General features: G+C 44.3%; 1 protein-coding gene across 1 annotated transcript in view; it reads left to right on the plus strand.

Moving 5' to 3' along the window:
• The window catches only part of LOC126174831 (uncharacterized), a 512,108-nt gene that overhangs the window by 347,891 nt on the left and 145,747 nt on the right, over positions 1–18,470 (plus strand). The window contains exon 4 of the mRNA XM_049921210.1: positions 10,133–10,299. Coding sequence (XP_049777167.1) covers positions 10,133–10,299 — 167 coding nt within the window. The remainder of the gene's footprint in view (positions 1–10,132; positions 10,300–18,470) is intronic.

The raw sequence follows: 18,470 nt of genomic DNA on the forward strand, positions 1-18,470 counted from the left end.
GTGAGCGGAAGACGGCCTAACGGTGTGCGGGACCGTAGCCCAGCTTCATGGAGACGGTTGCGAATGGTCCTCGCCGATACCCCAGGAGCAACAGTGTCCCTAATTTGCTGGGAAGTGGCGGTGCGGTCCCCTACGGCACTGCGTAGGATCCTACGGTCTTGGCGTGCATCCGTGCGTCGCTGTGGTCCGGTCCCAGGTCGACGGGCACGTGCACCTTCCGCCGACCACTGGCGACAACATCGATGTACTGTGGAGACCTCACGCCCCACGTGTTGAGCAATTCGGCGGTACGTCCACCCGGCCTCCCGCATGCCCACTATACGCCCTCGCTCAAAGTCCGTCAACTGCACATACGGTTCACGTCCACGCTGTCGCGGCATGCTACCAGTGTTAAAGACTGCGATGGAGCTCCGTATGCCACGGCAAACTGGCTGACACTGACGGCGGCGGTGCACAAATGCTGCGCAGCTAGCGCCATTCGACGGCCAACACCGCGGTTCCTGGTGTGTCCGCTGTGCCGTGCGTGTGATCATTGCTTGTACAGCCCTCTCGCAGTGTCCGGAGCAAGTATGGTGGGTCTGACACACCGGTGTCAATGTGTTCTTTTTTCCATTTCCAGGAGTGTATTTTCCTTCCTTTCCATAGTAAGTTAAATGGCCGAAATACGCGTAAAATGATCAGCACTGAATTAATCGTGAACTTTTCTTATACTTCAAATACATTTGTGTATAAAATTTATATAAATGGATTAATATGTATTTAATGAGTTTTGAATCTCATATTCGTTTCACTCCTGTCTGGTAATGACTGCCTGTGTCCATTTCCAGCATATACTGCCGATACAAAGCTTCTAATTTTAGTACACAATTTCTCGGCTTTTGTGTGTGAAGTTGTGATTTTTCCAAATAAGTGTGCATTTTCCACACAGATAGCATGGCACTTGATGCGTAGTCTATTTATATACCTGAATTTTGCAAAACAAAACTATTAATCTTGGTTTGACAGATGACGGTTTACTGCCAGCTATTTCATGCTAGTAATGCCGATGCAAGTCTATATTGCTTTCTGTAAACAAACTGAAAATGAAGACATTGTACTTGGTGCGATTACGGGCTTCCCTCGAAAGTGAATGATAGCTGGGATGGCCCGCCCTGGATCTTAAATAGATTCCGTAATTCTTATTTCCTTTCAGCCTGCTCTGATCCTATCCACCTGGATTGCGGTCACTGGCCCGTCACGTCAGCCGACTAATGTGATACTTTCTAAGGGCGCATTCATCTAAGGAAATCGAAATAAACAAATTGTTTATCGCGCAGGAGCAATAATTATGCGTATTTGTTAGTTTTTCTGGAAATTTATCTAAAATCCATATGGCATGCATAAGTAAGTAAAAAGAAGAACGATGAACGAGTAAAAATAAACGTGAAAAGCTTTTTATTGCCAAGATCACATAAATACTTCTTTATTATAGACAACCGATTTCGACAGATTTTGGACTTCAAAACTTTTTGTTACAAAATGTGTTCATTTTGGATTGAAACCTCATGCCAAATTGTCATGTCAGTGAATAAAATGTAGCATATTGTACAAAGGTTTGTCAGAAATAAAACATTTACCATTTACAACCAAAAAGCGCCTTATGCACATACCTATATCCGCATATTTAATGCTCAGAAATGAGAAGCACAATATTCAGTAGAATGCACATTACCACATCATTCAACTGACTTGTTCCATTCATTGATCATCAATATAGCTAAACACGTCTGATGAGAATTATTATTATTATGTAGTATTCTGCCTAGTGGCATGACTGTCTCTCCGTACGGAGAATTTCTGATGCCAGTGTTCCCTGTCTTCAGCTTCTTCCTTCAGTCTGCTGTATCTCTTTCCATCTTTCATACATTCCAAAAGTTGAATTCTTCTTCTTCCTCGTCCTACCGTTCCTTTAATTTTCCTTCGATTAATTCGTGTATTAGCCCTCCGTGTCTAAGTATGTGTCCGATTCAGTTGGCCTTCCTCTGAAGAATTGTATTCAGAATGTCTCTCTTCTCTCCTACTCTACTCAGTACATCGTTATTCGTCATCCGATCGGTCCACTTGATCTTCTCCATTCTCCTCCAGCTCCATATTTCAAAACTTTCAAGGTATTTTTGTCCTTTTTTCCTCACGGCCCACTTCTCTGCTCCGCACAGTGCAATGCTCCAGATGTAGCACTTCACCAGTTTCTTCCTTAATTCCAAGCTTAATTTGGTGGTCAGCAGATTCCTCTTTTTATTGAATGCAGTTTTGGCCATAGCGATTCTTGCTAGAATTTCACTCGTGCATTGGGCATCCTTTGTCACCAAATTTCCGAAGTGCTTGAACTGTTTCACATCCTCCAGTTCTCTATTATCGACGGTTATCCAGATGAGGAACACGCATTTTCTTGTAGTTGTAACGGCGAAACAAAAATCCTCGCAAAAACAAAAAAATAGCCAGTCAAAATTTCTAGGTAACATTGTAACAATCAAAGACAGTGAAATAATTTTTAAAAAAACTATCCATCAGTGCCGAATGCAGCTAAAAGAGGTAAGCGTTGTGCAACCTTACATCATTTAAATCTAGTGCAACTTCCAATTTTCTTCTAACTATTACTATTGCTTTTATCGTCAAAGAAATTAACAGACGAACTGATCCAGTAATACAAGATAAAGGGCTGAATTCATATAGTTATAAAACATGTCTTTGAATATAGCCATTTTGGGTATTTTGCCGTTTCATTATAAAACCCTAAAACAAAAGTACAGCAAACGTCTTTGCAGCAGTCTAGTCGGTCTGAAGACGATCGTCGCATAGACGGTCGAAATTTTCGTTGTGTAGTTGTTTTAGTGTTTTGTCAGTAAACCGCCGATTCAACAACTGGAACTCTCATGTATAAAACAGCTTCAAACGTCTTATTATAAATGAGTTAACGTGTTAAATATTTGACTTAACCATGTAAGGGAGAAAAAGTTTAGGAGAGGTTTGAAATTATGCTTAAAGTTTGCGGGAAGTCGCTAAGTGCTCTTGTTCCCAAATACTGTATGAATAAAAGAATGGTATCTGCGACCCGTCATTTACGCTGCCTCGTGGTACACACACAGTTTCTATCTGTAATACTGCTCTTGGCGGGTTAAACTTCTAATACAACATTATACCTCTTAATGAGTAGATTATTACAGCATTTTAACTTTTTTAAATTCTGTATAATCCCGCGAAATATGGAAAATCAAATTTTTGTTGCCTCTGGAAGTCGTTAGATAGGTAACCTGCAGCTGGTACTGTCGCTTAGTGGTACAGATAGTGACACGTCGAAATACGCAAAATGATTTGATTAAAACTGACACTGGCCGTTGAAAACTAAGATCTTGATCTGTCTACTTTATTGTGCAGGTGGTATCGAGATTAAATGGTATCCCTGTACTTTTTGACATACTGCCAAAATTAGAGTTTTTTCATTGTCTCCTATTTGAAGCGCTTACTTCAGAAAAGTTACTGGTTCGAAATTTATAAATTTCCCTTTTTCAACGATTATGATTGTAAGTGAATCAATGAAAAGGGTTCTTCTATTTCAAAATACCGTGAGATGACCATTTCAGCTGAAAATCCACGTAATGTTACGTGAAACATGTATATCCCTGATTTGATGATGGACACTTTTAGACTGAGAAAAGCTGTACAATCTTTGGAACATCCATAAGTGAGAGCCTACATATCTGTACTGCCAATAAATAACCGCAAAAAGGAAACTTGTTTGCACGATAACACGGCTCTGGCAACGGCGTTAATTTTCGATTTACTACAGATAGGTACCTCGTCCGGGGTATGTTGGTGGAGGTGCGCGATAGTAAGGAGAAAGCTGAAGAAAGATGAAAGATACTATACAATGAATGATCTCACAAAACATTCCCTACCTAACGATAACAAGTTTTCCATTGCTCAAGTGATTTGGATTCTTTTATCGACTAAAGTTCCTGATGGCCTACTTTCTATAAAAGAACCTGGCTGGGTGATGATTCTTATGGTGAAGTTGCTCCTAGACACATGGAAAGAGTTCTCGCTTTTCATAATACTGTTAGATGACCATTTCAGCTGAAAATCTGCGTTGTGTTACGTACAACATGAATATTGCTGACTTGACTATGGACTCTGACTCAAAAAAGCTATACTACCTTTGGAACGCCCTTCAGTGAAAGCCTACATGTCTGTACTGCCTATAAATAACAACAAAATGATTGACATCAGGAACCATTGGTACAACAGTTGTAAAGCGTCGTAGCTATGTTGGGAAGGATCAGAGCTCCAAGCGCTAATAGAAAGCACTGATGCTCAAATCGTTATAGGCATTGAAAGCTGGTTAAAGCCGGAGATAAGTTAGCCGAAAGTTTTGCAAAGAACCTAACGGTATTCCGAAAGGATAGGCTAGACACAGTGGCGGTAGCATGTTTGTTGCTATTAGAAGCAGTTTATCTTATCGTGAAATTGAAGTAGATAGTTCCTGTGAGTTAGTATGGGAAGAGATCATTGTTGACAACCGGAATAAAATAATAATTGGATCCTTTTACCGACTTCCCAATTTAGATGATACAATTTGTGAAAAGTTCAAATAAAACTTGAGTGTAATCTGAAAAATGTACCCGACTCATACAATTATAATTGGTGGTGATTTTGATTTACCCTCGATATATTGGCTAAAATATATGTTTAAATCCGGAGGTACGCATAAAACATCATCCGAAATTGTGCTAAAAGCATTCTCTGATAATTATTTCGAGCAGTTAGTTCAACAGCCCATATGAATAGTAAACGGTTGTGAAAACACATGTGATCTCTTAGCAACAAATAATCCTGAACTAATAACAAGCATCAAAAGGGGTTAGTGAACACAGGGTTATCGTAACCAGACTGAATATTGTAACCCCCAAATCCGCGAAATATAAATGAAAAATGTACCTATTCAGAAAAGCAGATAAAAGTTCGCTTGACGCCTTCCTGAGGGACAATCTCCACTCCTTCCAAACTAACAATGTAAGTGTAGACCAGATGTGGCTTGAATTCAAAGAAATAGTATCGGTATCAATTGAAAGCTTTATACCAAATAAATTAACAAACGACGGAGCTGATCTTCCTTGGTACCCAAAACGGGCCAGAACACTCTTGCAGAAACAACGAAAAAAGATATGCCAAATTTAAACGGACACAAAATCTCCAAGATTGCCGATCTTTCACGGAAGTTCGAAATTTAGCGCGGACTTCAATGCGAGATGCTTATAATAGTTTTTCCAACGAAACTTTGACTCGAAACCTGGCAGAAAATCCAGAGAAATTCTGGTCGTATGTGGAGTATGCTAGCGGCAAGACACAATCAATGCCTTCTCTGAGGGACAGCAATAGAAGTACGACAGTGCTGCCAAAGCAGAGTTACTAAAAACAGCCTTCCGAAAATCCTCCACCAAAGAAGACGAATTAAATATTCCATAATTCGAATCAAGAACGGCTGCAAACATGAGTAACGTAGAAACAGATATCCGGAGTAGTGAAGCAACTTAAATCACTTAACCAAAGCAAGTTTTCCGATCCAGAGCGTATACCAGTTCCTTCCACAGAATACTGATACAATCGTTCGTTCGACGAAAGATCCGTACCCAAAGATTGGAAGGTTTCACAGGACACACCAACATTCAAGAAAGGTAGGAGGAGTAATCCATTAAATTACAGAACCATATCATTAACGTCGATATGCAGCAGGATTTTGGAACATGTATTGTATTCGAAAATTATGGATTACTTCGAAGTGAACGGTCTATTGACACACAGTCAACACGGATTTAGAAAACATAACCAGCTCTTGACTCAGACACAGTGTTGAATGCTATTGACAAGGGATTTCAAATTGATTCCGTATTTCTAGATTTCCAGAAGGCTTTTGACACCGTACCACGCAAGCGGCTTGTAGTGACATTGCTTACTTATGGAACTTCGTCTCATTTATGTGACTGGATTTGTGATTCCCTGTCAGAGAGGCCACAGTTCGTAGTAATTGACGGAAAGTCATCGAGTAACACAGAAGTGATTTCTGGCGTTCCCCAGGGTAGTGTTGTAACCCCTTTTCTGTGCCTTACCTGTATAAACGATTTGGGAGACAATCTGAGAGTCATCTTACGTTGTTTGCAGATGTCGCTGTCGTTTATCGTCTTGTGAAGATCAAAACAAATTGCAAAACGATTTATAAAAGATATCTGTATGGTGAGTAAATTAGCAGTTGATCCTAAACACCGAAAAGTGTGAGGTCATCCACATGAGTGCTGAAAGGAATCCGTTCAACTTCGGTTACACGATAAATCATTCAGATCTAAAGGCCGTAAATTAAACTACATACCTAGGAATTAAATTACGAACAAATTAAATTGGAAGAAAATGTTGTGGGGAAGGCTAACTAAAGACGGCGTTTCATTGGCAGGACACTTAGAAAATGTAACAGATCTACTAAAGAGACTGCCTACACTGCGCTTGTCCACCCTCTTTTAGAATACTGCTGCGCGGTAGAACTGACGGAGTAGATCGATAAAGTTCAAAGAAGTGCAGCACGTTTTGTATTAGCGCGAAACAGAGGAGAGAGTATCACTGAAATTATGCAGGATTTGGTGTCATTAAAACAAAGGCGTTTCTCGTTGCGGCTGGACCTTCTCACGAAATTTCAATCACCAACTGTGTCCTCCGAATGCGAAAACATTTTGTTGACGCCGACCTACATACGGAGAAACAATCATCGAAATAAAATAAAGGAAATCAGAGCTCGCACGGAAAGATATAGGTGTTCGTTTTTTCCGCGCGCTGTACGAAATTGGAATAATAGAAAGTTATTGTGAAGGTGTTTCGGTGAACCTTCTGCCAGGCACTTAAATGTGATTTGCAGAGCATCGATGTAGATGTATCAAGTTGGTGTATAAGCTCTTGGGTGTTTGTTTTGTATGTCGGGTGTATTGTGGTTGCTATGGGTTTATTTATCGCATGTTATTTTTTATTTCAGTTCATTGTTGTTATTTGAGTTTAAATAGTGTCATTTTGTCGTTTCGATGAAGTGAGTGGAGCTGCGGATGCTAGAAAATGGAGCGCCCAGTGGAGGAACCAGAACATTTCCGACATGTTCTGCTTGAGATCAGTAGAGGGCTGACAGCAGCGGAGACAGCCGGAAACATTTGCTCCGTGTATTGGGATAATGCCATTGGACAGATTACGGCTAGAAAATGGTTTTCTCGTTTTAAAGAGGATGGTTTTTTCATAAGTGACTCTCCACGTTCAGGATGACCTTCGGGTTTGATGAAGAAAGTCTAAACGCATTAGTCCACGATGATGCACGTCAGTGTACTCGAGGAGTGGCAAATGTGATGAACTTTATTGTTCATTCTACCATCGTGCGACATTTACATGCAATGCGGAAGGTTCAAAAAACGAGTGTATGGCTACCGCATGTTCTAAGCTAACCCACCTAAACCAGCGGATGCTCATATGTGCATCTCTGCTCTCTCGTCATTCATATTTATACGTCTCCTTAGAAAAATTAATGAATTACTGTGCTGGTAAACCCCTTACGTTATTTGATTTTCAAACCGCTGAGCAAAACTGAACGTACTCAGACATTTCTCTCTTTACTTATTCTGATCATCACTAAACTGACACACAATATTTTTAGCGCAACGCAATCTGACTTTCAATAATCCCTACAAAAGAATCGCCCTGACTAACAATAACCTATACCTTTGATGAATCACTTACCTCACAAAAATCTTCGTTACTCGGACTACTGCAATCCAGTGAGCGCCAATACCGCGAGCTAAATAAAAGATTCTAACTACTAAAGGCACTAATTACTGATAGGCATAGTTAGCAAATGAAAGATTTTGATAAAGAACAAACAATGTATTTACCTTAATAGTGTTCAAAAGTCATAAATACACTCCTGGAAATGGAAAAAAGAACGCATTGACACCGGTGTGTCAGACCCACCATACTTGCTCCGGACACTGCGAGAGGGCTGTACAAGCAATGATCACACGCACGGCACAGCGGACACACCAGGAACCGCGGTGTTGGCCGTCGAATGGCGCTAGCTGCGCAGCATTTGTGCACCGCCGCCGTCAGTGTCAACCAGTTTGCCGTGGCATACGGAGCTCCATCGCAGTCTTTAACACTGGTAGCATGCCGCGACAGCGTGGACGTGAACCGTATGTGCAGTTGACGGACTTTGAGCGAGGGCGTATAGTGGGCAAGCGGGAGGCCGGGTGGACGTACCGCCGAATCGCTCAACGCGTGGGGCGTGAGGTCTCCACAGTACATCGATGTTGTCGCCAGTGGTCGGCGGAAGGTGCACGTGCCCGTCGACCTGGGACCGGACCGCAGCGACGCACGGATGCACGCCAAGACCGTAGGATCCTACGGAGTGCCGTAGGGGACCGCACCGCCACTTCCCAGCAAATTAGGGACACTGTTGCTCCTGGGGTATCGGCGAGGACCATTCGCAACCGTCTCCATGAAGCTGGGCTACGGTCCCACACACCGTTAGGCCGTCTTCCGCTCACGCCCAAACATTGTGCAGCCCGCCTCCAGTGGTGTCGCGACAGGCGTGAATGGAGGGACGAATGGAGACGTGTCGTCTTCAGCGATGAGAGTCGCTTCTGCCTTGGTGCCAATGATGGTCGTATGCGTGTTTGGCGCCGTGCAGGTGAGCGCCACAATCAGGACTGCATACGACCGAGGCACACAGGGCCAACACCCGGCATCATGGTGTGGGGAGCGATCTCCTACACTGGCCGTACACCACTGGTGATCGTCGAGGGGACACTGAATAGTGCACGGTACATCCAAACCGTCATCGAACCCATCGTTCTACCATTCCTAGACCGACAAGGGAACTTGCTGTTCCAACAGGACAATGCACGTCCGCATGTATCCCGTGCCACCTAACGTGCTCTAGAAGGTGTAAGTCAACTACCCTGGCCAGCAAGATCTCCGGATCTGTCCCCCATTGAGCATGTTTGGGACTGGATGAAGCGTCGTCTCACGCGGTCTGCACGTCCAGCACGAACGCTGGTCCAACTGAGGCGCCAGGTGGAAATGGCATGGCAAGCCGTTCCACAGGACTACATCCAGCATCTCTACGATCGTCTCCATGGGAGAATAGCAGCCTGCATTGCTGCGAAAGGTGGATATACACTGTACTAGTGCCGACATTGTGCATGCTCTGTTGCCTGTGTCTATGTGCCTGTGGTTCTGTCAGTGTGATCATGTGATGTATCTGACCCCAGGAATGTGTCAATAAAGTTTCCCCTTCCTGGGACAATGAATTCACGGTGTTCTTATTTCAATTTCCAGGAGTGTATATATCAGTTCATGATACACAGTATTACAAATTTACTCTTTCTGATGGACACACGTCCAGATCGTCCGCTCTCAAAACTCCGCCATCTCACTCCCCACATCCACCACTGCTGGCGGCTCACCTCCAACAGCGCAAAGCTAAGCGCTGTTCACATCCAACTGCCCAACACTACAATAGCGAATATTCCAACAATGCCAACCAGCCACAGACTGCACACAGGACAGCCAGTGATTTTCATACAGAGCGCTACATGGCGTTACCAATATAAAAACCTAAACAGCCTACTTACAATATCTTGTGTCGTTACTGGTGAGGACAAAGAGGTGGTAAGTTCCTATGGAACCAAACTGCTGAGGTCGTCGGTCCCTAGACTTACACACTGCTTAATCTAACTTTAACTAACTCACGCTAAAGACAACACATACACCCATGCCCGATGGAGAACTCTAATCTCCGGCGGGGGGAGTCGCGCGAACCTTGGCAAGGCGCCCCAGACCGCACGGCTACCCCGCGCGGCATGTGAGGACAAATGGTGTCTTTGTCCTAACATAAGGAAAAGAAAGGACATGATGTCATTTTGCAATTAGTGGTTCATTTCTTCTGTCACTTTTCATCCTGGGAGAGTAGCTGTTATTTTTACAAAGTTGGTGTTGAGGAAGAAAGCGACGCATCTGGACAGTGCCGTTGTGACGCTCCCGCTTCGCTCATCGCCTGCCTCGGCGTGTGTTGCAGAGAACACGGGGCAGGTGTTCGGCGTGCCGCTGAGCCAGTGCGTGGAGAACGAGCGCGTGAGCAGGCTGGCGCTGAGGGGCAGCCGCAGCGGGGACCTGCGCCAGCAGTCGCGGCACGGCAGCCGCTCCTCCTTCAGCAGCCTCATAGAGGGCGCCAGGCCCGAGGAGGTGAGTAGCGCTGGCGGGGGCGACACCGGCGGGAGAGCTATGCCAGTCTTCCTGTCTTCCGCTTACAGAGTAGCACTCGGTTTACAACACTTCGTGCAAACGTGACGTCATTTTGACGTCACGTGCTGTATCCGGCGCCCACGAGAAATACGGGCCCTGCAACGAACTTCTGACGTCACACTAGTCGCCTTGGCCGCCACACTTCGCTAACGCTCGGCTCCGTGCAGGGCCCACCGGAAATGGATAAGTAACTGGAAAGGGGCCCACTAAACACCTTGACTTTGTTATTTGCTATTGAGAGCTTGCGTGCATTTAAACACTCAGCCAAGAATTATTAGACTCGTCTGAAATAGTTACTCGCTCCCCACCAGAGACGGCTGCTGGCACTCGTAAGAGCTGTAGTGTCACATACTGTGACGTACGTACCACGGCTTGTCTTTCTCGTGGGCCTCACTGTATCGAAGATGGAAAGAGTTGTCTATCGACTTTCGTGATCGTACGGTTCACAGCACGTTAGGCGAACGTGACGTTCAAAACAATAACATTCGTTTGAATTACAGAGCACTGGGGGATACGCTTTTTTCTTTGCTGCAGGGTACGTAAATCTCGAAGTTTCGTTGTTTATAAATGTGTTAACTTGTGCTTCGTGGGGTATGAGCTGTGGATAAGAGGGAGATAAAAGTGTTTTCTCGTGGGCCTCACTGTATCGAAGATGGAAAGAGTTGTCTATCGACTTTCGTGATCGTACGGTTCACAGCACGTTAGGCGAACGTGACGTTCAAAACAATAACATTCGTTTGAATTACAGAGCACTGGGGGATACGCTTTTTTCTTTGCTGCAGGGTACGTAAATCTCGAAGTTTCGTTGTTTATAAATGTGTTAACTTGTGCTTCGTGGGGTATGAGCTGTGGATAAGGGGGAGATAAAAGTGTTTGCAAGAATTAATTCCGAAACACACTGGAAAAGTTGTACTAACTACTTTCCTAATTTTTCATGATCAGCCACGAATGTGAGACGACTTGCTGATTTACAAGCTGAAGCCAGTAGAACTTAACATATATTCAACACTGTTCATTAAAATGTCTCGACAGTGTAACTTTACTTTTAGAAACTCTGATAATTAGTTTCAGTAGCTGGTCTGTAATTAAAAAGGGTGGATAGCCATTCTAATACACGAATTAAACCAGCAGCTCATGTAACTTAGAGATAAAGTTCTACGAAGAATGCTGTTTCAGAACACTAACGCGTCGGTATTGATAAAATTTTTTGTAATAAACTGACGAAAAATATCATATTGGCGGTTAAAGATGTACTTTAATTGAAGACATTCTTGTTTGGTAAAGAAGTGTTCTAAAAGAGCCAGCTGGTAGATTGTTTCTTATAGTTTATAGATGGTTAGATTAACTTACGCTTCAATTATTTCCAAATTTGTCAGTCTTTTCTATGCTTTTTATTCTGAGTAGTAGTTTGTTTTATCACACCAGCAACATGTTTTGAATGTTTACAAGCATTTGTGTTTTTCGTGCTTAACTTGTAAATTATTGACAGAGAGAGCACTCTTATGTGTATATAAAACTAAACTAAACTCCGCCCGAACAGGCCATGGAGGTCCAACGGTACCGACCGGCCGCCATGTCATCCTCAGCTCAGTCGTCACTGAAGGCGGATATGGAGGGCCACGTGGTCAGCACACCGTTCTCCCGGTCGTATGTCAGTTTACGAGACCGGAGCCCCTACTTCTCAATGAAGTAGCTCCTCAGTGTTCCTCACAAAGGCTGAGTGCATCCTGATTGCCAACAGCGCTCGGCAGACCAACTGATAGCCCAGCCCGACAGCTCTTAACATCGGTGATCTGGCTGGTACCAGAGTTACTACTGCGGCAAGGCCGTTGGCCTCTGTGTATATAACATCAAATATTACAGAACATACTTCTATTAAATTAATAAGGAAGTCTCAGAATATTTCAGAAATGCGAAGGGGAAAAAATGGGAAACGGCTAGACGCGTACACGCCACTTTATGCTTCATAACTCAACACACATAACTGCTACACCTCGATGACCTGACGGAATCTGTCTTCATGCTGTAACTTAGATCACACGGCAGATTTAACTGCTGATATGTCATTATGCGACATTTATTTATACAAATCTTACCATGAACGACCTGTTGTTTAAAAATCTCCGATATCCGTTGCCTTGAAACTCCATACCTCCCTAACACGCAAGTTATAATACGGAAACTTTCAACTACGAAATCGAGTATAGAGACCCCCAAACACCCCACATCGAACGCTAACTAACGAAAGTCGATGCAAGTTCTTGTTCTCTTCGATACTTAGCGTGACGTCAAAATACAGTCACATGTGCATGAAATATGAAGTGAGAGTTACCCCTTCTTACCACAAGAAGACTTTGCCTCCGCACGCGATTTCAAACGCATGCCGCATGTCACAGAAACATTTCGCCGAAGTAGCGCCATGAAGAATCAACCGTTAACGGAAAGACGTGTATCGCTAAAATGGTTTATGTGGCAGCCCCGCCGCCTCCACGGCTCGCACGTGTACAAAACTAGCGTTCTCGCTGCTACTTCGCTGCTATGTTACAGTTTTTTAGAGGTCGGAGAGCGGGTGATGCAGCAAATATGCTATTTGATAAGACTTCCGATTTTTGTCGATTTCTGCAGCTTGAGATCTCGAGCGAACCGCGACGGCGGAGCAACCAAGTAAAACAGCCGGAGGGGATGTGTAATTTACTTGGCCAGTACTTTTGCTGCTCCCAATTTTCGGCTGGTTCGACTTACTGCGTAAATAGATACAAAAATACACTCCTGGAAATGGAAAAAAGAACACATTGACACCGGTGTGTCAGACCCACCATACTTGCTCCGGACACTGCGAGAGGGCTGTACAAGCAATGATCACACGCACGGCACAGCGGACACACCAGGAACCGCGGTGTTGGCCGTCGAATGGCGCTAGCTGCGCAGCATTTGTGCACCGCCGCCGTCAGTGTCAGCCAGTTTGCCGTGGCATACGGAGCTCCATCGCAGTCTTTAACACTGGTAGCATGCCGCGACAGCGTGGACGTGAACCGTATGTGCAGTTGACGGACTTTGAGCGAGGGCGTATAGTGGGCATGCGGGAGGCCGGGTGGACGTACCGCCGAATTGCTCAACACGTGGGGCGTGAGGTCTCCACAATACATCGATGTTGTCGCCAGTGGTCGGCGGAAGGTGCACGTGCCCGTCGACCTGGGACCGGACCGCAGCGACGCACGGATGCACGCCAAGACCGTAGGATCCTACGCAGTGCCGTAGGGGTCCGCACCGCCACTTCCCAGCAAATTAGGGACACTGTTGCTCCTGGGGTATCGGCGAGGACCATTCGCAACCGTCTCCATGAAGCTGGGCTACGGTCCCGCACACCGTTAGGCCGTCTTCCGCTCACGCCCCAACATCGTGCAGCCCGCCTCCAGTGGTGTCGCGACAGGCGTGAATGGAGGGACGAATGGAGACGTGTCGTCTTCAGCGATGAGAGTCGCTTCTGCCTTGGTGCCAATGATGGTCGTATGCGTGTTTGGCGCCGTGCAGGTGAGCGCCACAATCAGGACTGCATACGACCGAGGCACACAGGGCCAACACCCGGCATCATGGTGTGGGGAGCGATCTCCTACACTGGCCGTACACCACTGGTGATCGTCGAGGGGACACTGAATAGTGCACGGTACATCCAAACCGTCATCGAACCCATCGTTCTACCATTCCTAGACCGGCAAGGGAACTTGCTGTTCCAACAGGACAATGCACGTCCGCATGTATCCCGTGCCACCTAACGTGCTCTAGAAGGTGTAAGTCAACTACCCTGGCCAGCAAGATCTCCGGATCTGTCCCCCATTGAGCATGTTTGGGACTGGATGAAGCGTCGTCTCACGCGGTCTGCACGTCCAGCACGAACGCTGGTCCAACTGAGGCGCCAGGTGGAAATGGCATGGCAAGCCGTTCCACAGGACTACATCCAGCATCTCTACGATCGTCTCCATGGGAGAATAGCAGCCTGCATTGCTGCGAAAGGTGGATATACACTGTACTAGTGCCGACATTGTGCATGCTCTGTTGCCTGTGTCTATGTGCCTGTGGTTCTGTCAGTGTGATCATGTGATGTATCTGACCCCAGGAATGTGTCAATAAAGTTTCCCCTTCCTGGGACAATGAATTCACGTTGTTCTTATTTCAATTTCCAGGAGTGTATTTTGTGTAAATAAGCCTTCGATGACCGACTGACAGTATTACGAGAGTCTAGTCGTCGCACCTATAGTCACCTATACCTTTTTCGTCCATGGGTTATTAATAATTTTATAAAGGCCAAATAAAATCTTTATTGCAGATCATACTAAAACCAATGTACATCAGCTACCACACACAATAAGATAATACATTTTATTTTAGCCTCACAATTTTAAAAAGGTTATGCAATTTGTAAGTTAAATACTACAAATATTAAGTTAATTTGTTGTGTGCAATACTTTTTAAACAATATACACGGCTCTGAAAAACTTAAGGACGAGATATAAAAAGTAACGTATTAACTACAGGATGGAAAATAACGACAGTGCGGGAGCATGTTGTCAGAACTCTCCCACTATTTCACAGGAAGCTGGACGTCACATGGTGCGAGGTCAGGTCGCTATAGATCCAAATAGTGCTGGCCGTGCAACACGAGGCAGTTGTAGGAACGGGAAAAGGCAATGTATGTCAGTCAGCGAGCACTTCCGGTGCACTGAGGTAGTGTTCTTCATTGCAATACGGCCCCGAAGACATGTGCACGACTTCACACCCGGAAGAATCATCGGGAAACTGGAATGAGGAGAAAGTGCGACGAGTATAGCCCAGGACTTTGGTATTGCTCACAGCGTCCGCACCACAGGTACTGCTGCCTGAAGGAGAGTTGGTGTTCCACCACGGTCGACTACAGATGATGGCTGTATTGTGCAACAGGTAAAAGGGACCCACGTCAAACAGAGGGTGTAACTGCAACCACATGTAATAAGGCAGCAAAGCACGCAACCCCACGCTAGAGAGTGGCACGACGACTGTGTGGTGTGGTCTCTTCGCCCGACGACCAGTACGCCGTGTTTCGTTGACACCCGCCCATCGGCGCCACCGATTGCGATGCTGCCGAGAGCAGAGGAACTGCACCAGCGACGAAAGGGGTCGCTTGCTCTTCTCGGATGAGAGCACATTCAGTCCGAGAAGTGATTCGGGATGTACTCCCATATGACGAGAGGTGAGAACACACAATCTACCCAGGAACATTGTCGAACTTGATCGTTTTGGTGGTCTAGATGTTATGGGTCCGGACTTCATTTTTATGGATAACGGTGCTCGTCCGCATCGAACTGCGAAGGTGAGGGAGCACTTGGAACGAGAGGACATTCGACGAGTGGACTAGCCTCCCCGTTCTCACGAGCACGTGTGGAATGCGTTCGGGAGATTTTCTGCAGCACCTCCACATGGACCAGCGACCATCCAGAAGTTGTAAGCCGCGCTGACAAAATTCTCCTGGGGCTATATTAACAAAACAAGGACTAGAATAAACTCTGGTCTAAAAACTAAGTACCAGATCAAACTTAAGGAAATTCTTCAGACATTCAACTTTCTGATAATTGGTCCTCAATAACAATTCATAGTAATGAACTTATCTGCTCCAGAACTTAAAACACAGTTCAAATTCCGCAAATCAGGTTGTCTAATATGTCCAGTACAATACTCAAATACTCAGCTGTGTAGATAGCCAGGGCTATGAAATTTCTTAAAGCGTCAATAACATCCTTAAAAGCGCTTACATATTTGAAAACAACTAGTGTGTTAAGAACAATAAGGAGATTATTTACGGCATAAAACCTATTCTCATTACATCCTAATGTGCATCACTGGATATAATTATTCTTCACAGAAACATTCCAGTTGCTGAAATAGTCAATATAAAAAAATACAACCACAAGAGATGTACCCAACAAAAATACACGGGGTTTACTGAGCTGATACTTGTTTTTAATTACGTCTCCTTCAATAACAGAATGAACATACAGAAGGATGGACTAGCAAAGGTAATCAGTGTCGTAGGATTATTAGCTGACATCACCATCAGTGATCTTGAAAGATTTTTTAAACAACACCTACCTTTAGGACAAAATTAGCCACTGCAAAAGACGCTTAGATGCACGTTGTTGGTATTCGACAGGACACCACAAGATATAGGAAATACAGTCTCGAGCTCAGTAAATGATCATGAACATTAAATTTACTACTGAGGACAGTCACAAACAGCCATTAACTTTTTAGGTCTATTTGTAACGACAGTAAGAAAGAAACTTTTTCAAATTTACGGAAAACCCAGACCAACAGATGCAATCAACAGCAAATCTTGTAAACCATAGCAACACATTATGGCAGCGCTTAGATCAATGACGTACGCCTAACAAACATCCCCACAACCCATCTGAAAAGAACCAAAGCTCAATATTATACAGCTGAGATGGAAAAATGAGTACCTTAATTACGTACTCCTTTGGCAGATTCATGGAGACCTTCAGACACAGAAAATTGTTTTATAAGAGCTATCGCGTAATAAGATTTCTTTTGGGAAAAATTAAAATTTATAGTTACATCACATGTGTCTGGTTTCCGGCTTAAAGGCTGGTTTTCTGTTATGTCAAGATGCTTCCAGATCCATGAACTGCCATGAGTTTGGCAGACAGGACACTAACGAACACCTCGTCCTACGAGAGCGGTCTTACGAGCACGCGACGAGGCGCGGGACCGCGCGAATATCCGAGCGATCCAACGCGAAGCGGTGCTACGTGGTTTCTCTGTCCTATGTGTGTAACGCATCTGCATAATTCCGCTGTCCGCATGCTCACCCATTCCCCCCAGTACACTCACTACGGATAGACGAAGGAGACTTTAAATGGAAAACCCGTAACTTAAGTTCTGAATACTGAAGGCGTGAAAGTAACATTATATATCTGTAAAGACATATCGTGGAGAATTTCACTATTTGTGTGTACAATTGAATTGTCAACCCTTCCCAGTCAAGCAGACGCTCGAAAGTTACCCATAACATTTGATTATATCATGGACGCTATAATTTCTGCAATTGAAGAACAGAAGTAAGTCGCTGAAAATTTGTGTTGAAGAACACTTGATGCTGACATTAAAGTAAGACAACAAGTACATAACGAATCAGTTCTTTTATTACTTTGTAACCGTAACGATACACAATTTTACATACCTTAAATATTAGTAAGATCTGAATAATCAAGATGTGACACTTGCAACTATTTACTTTCGACAGCTCCTTTAATAACAACGCCTGTACCTGCGTTCCAGCTGCAGTACATATTTTGGAAGCAATAGCTTTACTACACAACATACGTGATCTCGAATCAATAAATGAGGCTGAAGTTACATTTTTACAGGGTATGTACCGAAATATATTAAAAACACCAGAAGACAATTTACACAAGGCCGTGCGGGATTAGCCGAGCGCTCTTGGGCGCTGCAGTCATGGACTGTGCGGCTGGTCCCGGCGGACGTTCGAGTCCTCCCTCGAGCATGGGTGTGGTGTTTGTCCTTAGGATAATTTAAGTTAAGTAGTGTGTAATCTTTGGGAATGATGACCTCAGCAGTTAAGTCCGATAAGATTTCACACTCATTTGAATTTACACAGGAGATACAGTGATTCATCGTGAGCGGCTGTGCAAGTGAGAGAAAATTTTAAGTTGTATTTCGAGCAAAGTATATAGAATACACTACCTCACAAACGTATTAGATGTACTTACTTGTAGTGCAAGATTATTTTTACAAGTGAGGGAAATTTTGAAACCGTATTTTGTACAAACTCCTATGCAAAGAATTTAATCTACACAGCTTCACAGATGTGTTATACGTACGTACTTCTAGTAACAATTAATTTGGCAACTTCCTCCATTCACGATGCGATATTAAACGGTCATTATAATTTTTAGTCCTCTTGTCTCGTAACACACTGCTTCCCTGAATAGCACTGATTAAATTTTCACATTTTGTTACTTGGAATACTAATCGCTAACCACGTTCACTTCTCGTGAATATATCAAACCAACTAATCGCGTCAGCTTCGCCGCGTTGCT

Source organism: Schistocerca cancellata, chromosome 3 (genome assembly GCF_023864275.1).
Source record: "Schistocerca cancellata isolate TAMUIC-IGC-003103 chromosome 3, iqSchCanc2.1, whole genome shotgun sequence".
Taxonomy (NCBI): domain Eukaryota; kingdom Metazoa; phylum Arthropoda; class Insecta; order Orthoptera; family Acrididae; genus Schistocerca; species Schistocerca cancellata.